The 11,812-nt window shown below is 48.0% G+C and overlaps 1 protein-coding gene across 1 annotated transcript in view; it reads right to left on the reverse strand.

Moving 5' to 3' along the window:
- LOC121849205 (stimulated by retinoic acid gene 8 protein homolog) overlaps positions 1–11,156 on the reverse strand; it is a 26,669-nt gene extending 15,513 nt beyond the window's left edge. The window contains exons 1-5 of the mRNA XM_042335434.1: positions 10,956–11,156; positions 7,799–7,874; positions 6,940–6,996; positions 6,590–6,674; positions 5,110–5,265 (exon numbers count right to left, since the gene is read on the reverse strand). Coding sequence (XP_042191368.1) covers positions 5,110–5,265; positions 6,590–6,674; positions 6,940–6,996; positions 7,799–7,874; positions 10,956–11,156 — 575 coding nt within the window. The remainder of the gene's footprint in view (positions 1–5,109; positions 5,266–6,589; positions 6,675–6,939; positions 6,997–7,798; positions 7,875–10,955) is intronic.
- Positions 11,157–11,812: the final 656 nt, after the last annotated feature.

Raw genomic sequence — 11,812 nt, forward strand, 5'->3', positions numbered from 1 at the left:
CACAACACAGACCCAGAGAGAGACACACACACAGACCCAGAGACACACACACGCACAGACCCAGAGAGAGAGACACACACAGACCCAGAGACACACACACGCACAGCCCAGAGAGAGAGACACACACGACCCAGAGAGAGAGACACACACCGACCCAGAGAGAGAGACACACACCGACCCAGAGAGAGACACACACCGACCCAGAGAGAGAGACACACACAGACCCAGAGAGAGAGACACACACAGACCCAGAGACACACACACGCACAGCCCCAGAGAGAGAGACACACACAGACCCAGAGAGAGAGTCACACACAGACCCAGAGAGGAGACACACACACGACCCAGAGAGAGACACACACACACCCAGAGAGAGAGACACACACACCCAGAGAGAGACACACACAGCCCAGAGAGAGAGACACACACAGACCCAGAGAGAGACACACACACAGACCCAGAGAGAGACACACACACAGACCCAGAGAGAGACACACACAGACCCAGAGAGACACACACACAGACCCAGAGAGAGACACACACACAGACCCAGAGAGACACACACACAGACCCAGAGACACACACACGCACAGCCCCAGAGAGAGAGACACACACAGACCCAGAGAGAGACACACACACAGACCCAGAGAGAGAGAGAGACACACACAGACCCAGAGAGAGACACACACACAGACCCAGAGAGACCACACACACACAGACCCAGAGAGAGACACACACACAGACCCAGAGAGACACACACACACAGACCCAGAGAGAGACACACACACAGACCCAGAGAGAGACACACACACAGACCGAGAGAGACACACACACAGACCCAGAGAGACCACACACACACAGAGCCAGAGACCACACACACACAGACCCAGAGACCACACACACACAGACCCAGAGACACACACACGCACAGCCCCAGAGAGAGAGACACACACAGACCCAGAGAGAGAGAGAGACACAAACAGACCCAGAGAGAGACACACACACAGACCCAGAGAGAGAGACACACACACAGACCCAGAGAGAGAGAGACACACACAGACCCAGAGACACACACACGCACAGCCCCAGAGAGAGAGACACACACAGACCCAGAGAGAGACACACACAGACCCAGAGAAGAGCACACACAGACCCAGAGAGAGACACACACACAGACCCAGAGAGAGACACACACAGACCCAGAGACACACACACAGACCCAGAGAGACACACACACAGACCCAGAGAGAGACACACACACAGACCCAGAGAGAGACACACACAGACCCAGAGACACACACACAGACCCAGAGAGAGACACACACACAGACCCAGAGAGAGACACACACACAGACCCAGAGACACACACACACAGACCCAGAGAGACACACACACAGACCCAGAGAGAGACAAACACAGACCCAGAGAGAGACACACGCACAGACCCAGAGACACACACACGCACAGCCCCAGAGAGAGAGACACACACAGACCCAGAGACACACACACGCACAGCCCCAGAGAGAGAGACACACACCGACCCAGAGAGAGAGACACACACCGACCCAGAGAGAGACACACACCGACCCAGAGAGAGAGACACACACCGACCCAGAGAGAGAGACACACACCGACCCAGAGAGAGAGACACACACAGACCCAGAGACACACACACGCACAGCCCCAGAGAGAGAGACCACACACCGACCCACACAGACCCAGAGAGACCACACACACACAGACCCAGAGAGAGACACACACACAGACCCAGAGACCACACACACACAGACCCAGAGACCACACACACACAGACCCAGAGACACACACACGCACAGCCCCAGAGAGAGAGACACACACAGACCCAGAGGGAGAGACACACACACAGACCCAGAGAGAGAGAGAGACACACACAGACCCAGAGAGACACACACACACAGACCCAGAGAGAGACACACACACAGACCCAGAGAGACACACACACACAGACCCAGAGAGAGACACACACACAGACCCAGAGACCACACACACACAGACCCAGAGACACACACACACAGCCCAGAGAACACACACACAGACCCAGAGACACACACACGCACAGCCCCAGAGAGAGAGACACACACAGACCCAGAGAGAGAGAGAGACACAAACAGACCCAGAGAGAGACACACACACAGACCCAGAGAGAGACACACACACAGACCCAGAGAGAGAGACACACACAGACCCAGAGACCACACACACACAGACCCAGAGAGAGACACACACACAGACCCAGAGAGAGACACACACAGACCCAGAGAGAGACACACACAGACCCAGAGAGAGAGACACACACACAGACCCAGAGAGAGACACATACACAGACCCAGAGACACAAAAAACAGACCCAGAGAGACACACACACAGACCCAGAGAGAGACACACACAGACCCAGAGAGAGACACACACACAGACCCAGAGACACACACACAGACCCAGAGACACACACACAGACCCAGAGAGAGACAAACACAGACCCAGAGAGAGACACACACACAGACCCAGAGACACACACACACAGACCCAGAGAGAGACACACACAGACCCAGAGAGAGAGAGACACACACAGACCCAGAGAGAGAGACACACACAGACCCAGAGACACACACACACACGAGCGAGAGAGACACACACACACGAGCGAGAGAGAGACACACACACGAGCGAGAGAGAGACACACACACGAGAGAGAGAGACACACACCGACCCAGAGAGAGAGACACACACACACAGACCCAGAGAGACACACACACAGACCCAGAGACACACACACGCACAGACCCAGAGAGAGACACACACAGACCCAGAGAGAGCACACACACAGACCCAGAGAGAGACACACACACAGACCCTGAGACAGACACACACAGACCCAGAGAGAGCACACACACAGACCCAGAGAGAGAGACACACACAGACCCAGAGAGAGACACACACACAGACCCAGAGAGAGACACACACACAGACCCAGAGAGACACACACACAGACCCAGAGAGAGACACACACAGACCCAGAGAGAGACACACACACAGACCCAGAGACCACACACACACAAACCCAGAGACACACACACACAGACCCAGAGAGACACACACACAGCAAGAGAGACACACACACAGACCCAGAGACACACACACGCACAGCCCCAGAGAGAGAGACACACACAGCCCCAGAGAGAGAGAGACACACACAGACCCAGAGAGAGAGACACACACCCAGACCCAGAGACACACACACGCACAGCCCCAGAGAGAGACACACACCGACCCAGAGAGAGAGACACACACCGACCCAGAGAGAGAGAAACACACCGACACAGAGAGAGAGACACACACACAGACCCAGAGAGAGAGACACACACACACAGACCCAGAGAGACACACACACAGACCCAGAGACACACACATCCACAGACCCAGAGAGAGAGACACACAGAGACCCAGAGAGAGACACACACAGACCCAGAGAGAGAGACACACACACAGACCCTGAGACACACACATGCACAGACCCAGAGAGAGAGACACACACAGCCCCAGAGAGAGAGACACACACAGACCCAGAGAGAGACACACACACAGACCCAGAGAGAGACACATACACAGACCCAGAGACACACACACAGACCCAGAGAGAGACACACACACAGACCCAGAGAGAGACACACACACAGACCCAGAGACCACACACACACAAACCCAGAGACACACACACACAGACCCAGAGAGAGACAAACACAGACCCAGAGAGAGACACACGCACAGACCCAGAGACACACACACGCACAGCCCCAGAGAGAGAGACACACACGACCCAGAGAGAGAGACACACCGACCCAGAGAGAGACACACACCGACCCAGAGAGAGACACACACCGACCCAGAGAGAGACACACACAGCCCAGAGAGAGAGACACACACAGACCCAGAGAGAGACACACACCGACCAGAGAGAGAGACACACACCGACCCAGAGAGAGAGACACACACCAACCCAGAGAGAGAGACACACACAGACCCAGAGAGAGAGACACACACAGACCCAGAGAGAGAGACACACACACAGACCCAGAGAGACACATACACAGACCCAGAGACACACACACGCACAGCCCCAGAGAGAGAGACACAAACAGACCCAGAGACACACACACGCACAGCCCAGAGAGAGAGACACACACGACCCAGAGAGAGAGACACACACCGACCCAGAGAGAGAGACACACACCGACCCAGAGAGAGAGACACACACCGACCCAGAGAGAGACACACACAGCCCCAGAGAGAGAGACACACACAGACCCAGAGAGAGAGACACACACCGACCCAGAGAGAGAGACACACACCGACCCAGAGAGAGAGACACACACAGCCCCAGAGAGAGAGACACACACAGACCCAGAGAGAGAGACACACACACAGACCCAGAGAGACACACACACAGACCCAGAGACACACACACGCACAGCCCCAGAGAGAGAGACACACAGAGACCCAGAGAGAGACACACACAGACCCAGAGAGAGAGACACACACACAGACCCAGAGACACACACACACACAGACCCAGAGACACACACACAGACCCAGAGAGAGAGACACACACACACAGCCCCAGAGAGAGAGACACACACACACACAGACCCAGAGAGAGAGACACACACACAGACCCAGAGAGAGAGAGACACACACAGACCCAGAGAGACACAGACCCAGACCCAGAGAGACCCAGAGACCCACACACAGACCCAGAGAGACACAGACCCAGAGAGACAGATCCAGACACCCCCTATGGAGGAGTGACAGACATTGACAGCTGTTGGGCCTCCGAGTGAAGCCCATTCGCCACTTGCGCCTCACTGCACATGCGCCACCGGATCTACTCCGCCCCCAGTGACGTCAAGTGAACAGTGTGCGCGGCCCGCGGGCCACTACATTTCTGGCGGGTTAGTTGCGGGGGTCTCTGTAGCGGAAAATGCGCGGCCGCACATTTTTATTGGCCCAGGTCAGGACTAACTGGTGTCTCTCGTGTTCAGTGTCCCTCAGCTCCAGAGAGTCCCACATACTAACCCTTCAAACTCTATGAGATCTGCCGCGGTGTTGCCTGGAGACTCGGAATAGGCCGCTTTGCCATCAGTCTCTGCAAACCCTTCTCTGTGACCTTTCAACCACTGCCACAGGGCCTGCTTGGTTTTACCGGGTAGATTTGCTGTTGCCAAATCACCGCTGCAAGTGAGAGATGGTTATAAATGTCAGGGGAGGCTCCAAAGAAAGAGACAAATCCGAACGTTTGCAAACACGAAGCCTTCACGGGGTGAGGTGAGGTGAGCTGCTGGTTACACATTCACTCAACATACACGAATGGGGGGAATTTAATACAAACAACTTCAGCTCCTGCCAAAGCATTGCTCATTCTCTCTCTCTCTCTCTCCCGCTATTATGACATTTTGTAACTATCTGCAGTGTTTTGGATTCCTGCAGAATCCCATCTCAGGTACCAGACGTGCCTCAGAGTCAATTCAGGGAGACTCTTTACCAGCCAGGGATCCGTGGGTTGAAGTCCCATGTTTGGATATGGAGCTTATAGTGCTCCAGTGCAGTGCTGAGGGTGGGCTACATCTTTAAAGGTGCCATCCTTTGGATAAGAAGATAAACCGAAGCCCCATCTTCCTTTTCAGGTGGATGCTAAAGATCCCATGCTACTGTTCGAAAAGAGAAGGAAATTTCTCCCAGTGTCCTGACCAACAATCCAGACCAAATAAACATTTGTCATTCATTGTGGGAGAATGCTTTGTGGAAATTGGCTGCCACATTTGTCACTAAAATCCAGTCACTATACAGTAAATCTTGTGACGCTGTTCAGACGTACTCCCAATACGAAAGGCGCTGTATCAAATGTAACGATTATTATCGTCATTATTATTACCTTTTCTTAGGTGAAAGATTAAATAATAATAATCCTTGCATTTGATATAGCGCTTTTTACGTCTTCTAGACATCTCAAAGCACTTCATAGAATAGACTGCAAAGTGAATTGACTGTATATTTGTGGGTGAAACACGGCAGACAATTGCGCACAGCAGTGTCCCACAAACAGTCATGGATTGAAAATGACCAATTTATTATTGTTTGGGGTTTTGGAGGGATTATTATTAGGCGTGTGAAGTAAGGAAACTTGCCCAAGGTTTCGCCCTCTGCCTGGAATTGAACCCAGGTGTTTCGCTTGCAAGGTGAGTGCTCTAACCACTGAGCTAAAGGACTCCACGTAAAGGTAGATCCTTTGAATTAACTTGTTGGGTTATCCAGGATATTCATAAACAGCTGGTAATGTGGATTACCTATCTTCAGTACTGTATTCCTCAACCTACATACATCATCCTCTGAACACCTATCAAAATGGAGAGGTGGTTATTGTGCCTTTTGAAACTGGCCGTTTCATCAACCTCTGTTTTTCTCTCATCTCATTCATATGCAGAGGTTGAGGAGATAATTGTTCTCTGCATCAATGCCTGCAATAAGCCATTGTACTGACATTCATGCAATACTGTACCATTGTTCCTTGTAGAGGTTGTTGATGTACTGCTCCTTTATTCCAGCAAGGCTTGATGGCTGTCCATCATCTAAATGGTTTGCTTCTGTTGTTCAGGATAGACAAAGGAAAGAGAAACAGATGTGTGAAGCACACAGAAGTCTAATTTTCCAACTACTGTATTTGTCTGCCTTTACTTTGAACAGTGACGAGCAACACATTTACTGGAATAACTAAAACTTGGTTCACATTGAATGTTTTGAGTAAAGCTAGAAAATAAACATGGCTGCATTGCTTTCTTTCCCCATTCAAGAAGAAGGGCTACAAAGAACTGGCAAAACACCATATGCTCCTTGTAATGATAAACTCACCGGTGTAGGCAACTCCTGCACATGAGAGGGGCCGGGAGGAAGGTTTGACCTCTACAGCTGTCAGGAGGATGTCATATGAAGGATCATATACTTTTTCAGCAGTATTATATGAAGTCGGGTTTTAAAGTCCAATTTTCCAGTTTTCAAGTCACAAAAAGTAAAATTTGACAGCAAACCTCAGTGCAGGTGTTTGTGTCAATTCAGCTCAACACATCTCTGTGCTCAAAGGTTTCTGCAGTTAAATATACATGATCTTTTGCCAGATCTTCTCAGTCTGAAAGCTGTTTGACCGGATGATGTGATGAGCTGACTGTTTAACAAGAGTACCGTGGCTGTGAGCTTGTGGACTGTTATGCAGCTCTTCTTTCAAATCAAGCAGAAAAACTGCATAAAAATGCAAAACTCTGCTTTCCTTGAAATCAATAACAATTTTCAGTCACACACTGAGAACCTGAAACCATGGACTGGACTCCGCACAGTTTCCCTGGCAGCGAGTTGAAGGCACAGTGGAATATATGGAATAATCCAAATTAAAATATTCAGTTACCAGATAGGAATGAATGAGGCTTACTGCAAGCTGGTGGTAAAGGTCAGAAAAGGGCCAGATGAAGTCCCAGCATTAGGATCATCTGATCAACACAATAGCATGATTCTGTCACAGGTACAGAGATGATTCTGTACTCCCTTGTGACAACATGGACATGACATACCCCAGGCAAACCTGGTCAATGTGGGGGTCAAGTCAGAACTCACGGCAGCTGCCGGAACTCACAGTGAAGCGTTCACTTGGGATGGTGTTACCCACTGAAGCAAGGCTAATAATCATGAGAATTGTAAGAAAACTCCTACACAAACCAACCTTTAAGCTTCAACAAATCTTCCAGCTTTTTTTCCAAATCCAGAATGTAATGCTTTGCTTTACGCAACACCTGCCACTGTAGATAATATACAAGTTACAGCATTAGGTCTCTGATCTTTTCAGGGATAATATGGAATACATCATCTCATTGCGAATGTTGTGAAAGATGTCATGAGAGGATCTACTGATAGTCACTTTGTACCAAATGAAAAAGTAGTATGTATGTGCCGGCTCTTTGACAAAAGCTATCCAATTTAATTATACTCTGCCACTCTCTCCCCATAGTCCTGCAAACTTGTCCTCCCCAAATAATGATCTACTTCTCTCTTAAAAGTTGTTATCAAATCGGCTTCCACCACTCTTTCAGGCAACGCATTCCAGATCCGAACAACTCGCTGTGTGAAAAAATGTCTCCTCACCTCCCCTTTGTTTCTTTTAACAACTATTTTAAATCAGTCCTCGGGTTACCAATCCATGTGCCAGTGAAAATAATGTCTCCTTGTTCATCCTATCGAATCCCCTCATAATTTTGAAAACTTCTATTAAGTCTCCTCTTAACTTTCTCTGCTCCAAGGAGAATAATCCTCGCTGCTCCAGCCTCTCCTGATAACTGAAGTCCCTCATTCCTGGTACCATTCTGGTAAATCTCCTTTGCACCCTCTCCAATGCCTTGACATCCTTCCTAAAGTGTGGGGCCCAGAACTGAACACAGTCTCTCGCTGAGGCCTAACCAGTGTTTTATAAAGGTTCATCATAACTTCCTGACTTTTGTATTCTATGTCCCTATTTATGAAGCCGAGTATCTCATATGTTTTTTTAACAGCTTTATCTACCTGTCCCGCCACCTTCAAAGATTTACTTATATGAATTCCTAGGTCTCTCTGTTCCTTCACCCCCTTTATGATTGTACCATCAGCTTATGTTGCTTCTCCTCATTCTTCCTCACAAAATGCATCACTTCACATTTCTCACATTAAACTTCATCTGCCACGTGTCTTCCCATTTTACCAGTCTGTCTATGTCCATTTGCAGTCTGCCGCTACCTCCTCTCTGTTTACTACTTTTCCTAGCTTAGGAAAACTTCTGCAAACTTGGAAATTATACTCCCTAGACCTAGAGGTCAAAAACATCACAAGACTGACCCCTGGGGGATATCACTGCACACTTCTCTCCAGTCAGAAAAACAACTGTTCACCACTCTGTGCTTTCTATCTCCCAACCAATTCTGTATCCACACTGCCATTGGGACGTCCTCCCGATGTGAAAGGCGCTATACAAATGTAATCTTATTGTTGTTGTTGTTGCTGCCACTATCCCTTTAATACCATGGTCTTCTATTTTGCTTACAAGTCTCTTATGTGGTACTTTATCAAATGCCTTTTGAAAATCCATATAAACTACATTAACTGCACTACCTTCATCCAGCCTCTACGTTACTTAATCAAAACATTGTTTATCAGGCTTGTTAGTCATGATTTGCCTTAACAAATCCACGTTGGCTGTCCTTTATTAACCCATATTTTTCTAAGTGAAAATGTATTTTGTCCCAGGTTATAGTCTCTAGAAGTTTCCCCACTCTTCCTTCTGCCCCTTTTTGTACAGGGGAGTTACATTTGCAACCCTCCAGTCCTCTGGCAGCACCCCGGTGTCGAAGGGTGATTGAAAGATTGCGGCCAGAGCCTCCGTTATTTCCAACCTTGCTTCCCTCAGTAACCTGGGATGCATCACATCCGGACCGGGTGACTTATCTACCTTGAGCACCGACAGCCTTTCAGTACCCCTTTTTGGTTTATTCTCATCTTATCCAATTTCTCTACCCTCTCCTCCGATACTGTGGCATTGGCTGCATCCTCTTTTGTGAAGACAAATGCAAAGTACTCATTCAGTACATCAGCCATGCCCTCTGCCTCCACACAAAGTTTTCCTCTTTGGTCCCTAATTGGACCCAACCTACGTTTGACTCACCTTTTATTCTTTATATACTTATAAAATTTCTTAGGGTTCCCTTTTGTGGTACCCACTAATCTTTTCTCATACAATCTCTTTGCCCACTTATTTCCTTTTTCAGTTCTCCTCTGTACTTTCTGTATTCTATTTGATCAAATGTAAGGTGTCTTTCAAATTTGTTTCTGTGTGAGTGTCAATTCCTGTTATACACAGAAAGCAAAAGCACTGATATATTCAGAATGCATATATGAAGAGGAGGGTTATAGCCAGTAAACCAGTCCAGTAGTGTAGTGGTTAGCCCTCCTTGCCTTGCAAGCGAGAGGACCTAGGTTTGATTCCGTGGGGGTGGGGAACCCTAGGCATGTTTTCTTACTCCACACACACCTGTTTACTTAGAGGTAAGTAAGAACCGGTTGTTAGTCGATTGTTGGTTCACTTTCCCAGGGTAATCCTCCCTCCAAAAATGTGGTCACTCAATCCACAACGGTTTGTGGGCTATTGCTGTGGGCAATTGCCTGCTGCGTTTCACCCACAAAATACACAGTAATTCCACTTTACAACATATTCTGTGAAGCCCTTTGAAATTTCTCAATGTTGTGATAAGGCATTATATCAAATGCAAGGATTATTATTATTATTATTATGCAGGAGAACTTCCCAGAAAATGTATACTATAATATCCTCTAAAAGTGAATGCTTCCGAGCTCTCCTTTGTGTAACCTGGTTATTCAGATCACGTTGGCCATGTCACTTTTGGAACTCGTCTAGTCCAGGCTGATAGTACAATGCAGGATTGGGGGGTACTGCATTGACAAGAGATGTCATCCTTTGAATGAGATATTAAACCAACTCCTGTCTGTCTGTTCAGCTAGGCATTAAAGATCCCACAGTGCTATTCAAAAAGGAAGATGTTTCTCCCAGTGTCCTGGCCAACAGTAATGTTGGTTATTCACCACATGACTGTTTGTGTCCCAGTGTGTGCAAATTGGTGCCAAGTAAGCATTCACTCAATCCACGACTGTTTGTGGGATATTGCTGTTACATGTTGTAACATGTATCCTGTGCAGGATTTTGAGACATCCTCCTGATGTGAAAGGTAATGTACCAAATCTAAGGATTGTTATATTCAGTGAGTGACAAGCTCTCAAAATTTCAGATGATATTTCATTTATATCTTGTGTTTCTCACACTTCTTGATCAAATCTCTTACTTTTGAGGTTGTTCTATGGTTTCTCTTTGGTTGAGAATACACGGTGTCCCGGAGGTGGTTAAAGAGACCTGCTAGTTTTGCCCGATGCCGTGCTTGAGAAAGACGCCGACGTGCCACCCGTGGTTCCACTTCTTGCAGCATGGCCAGAAAACTGGGGCTGGCATCAGTGAAGGGGCTTGTACACTCTGCAGAGCTCTCCATTTATGCCTGAAATACACACAAAGTTATCCAAAGGTAAACAGCGGTATTACAGGATTAATTCATGCCTTCGTTACCTCCTGAGTTGGCTTCTCTAATAATAACAACTATATTTGATATAGCAACTTATCACGTCGTTCAGATGTCTCTAAGCGCTTCACAGGATATACTATAAAGTGCATTGATGGGTATTTTGTGGGCAAAATGTAGCAGCCAATTGTGCACACAGAATGTGCCACAAACAGCCATGGAGTGAGTGACCAATTTTTTTTTGACAAGATTGTTGACAAGGACACCGGGAGAAACTTCATTCTCTTTTTGAATCATGCCATGAGATCTTTTAACATCTCACCAAAGGACGGCACCTCCGAGAATGTAACACACCCCCAGCACTGCATTGGAATGTCATTTCAGACAATGTGAATCAAAGTCCCAATGTAGGGCTCAAACCCAGAACCTTCTAACTCAGAGGTGAGAGTGCTACCAACTGAGCCAGGTTGACACACTCCTCATCAGTCTCTCAATTTCTACCATTCATAAGTACCCAGCTTATACAATTCTCTGCCACCCACTTCCTGACCCGTAACAAACTCTGCATACCCATTAATAATAATAATCCTTACATTTGATATAGCGCCTTATCATATCATCGAGATGTC

The sequence above is a fragment of the Callorhinchus milii genome, unplaced genomic scaffold, assembly GCF_018977255.1.
Source record: "Callorhinchus milii isolate IMCB2004 unplaced genomic scaffold, IMCB_Cmil_1.0 Scaffold5, whole genome shotgun sequence".
In the NCBI taxonomy this organism is placed as follows: domain Eukaryota; kingdom Metazoa; phylum Chordata; class Chondrichthyes; order Chimaeriformes; family Callorhinchidae; genus Callorhinchus; species Callorhinchus milii.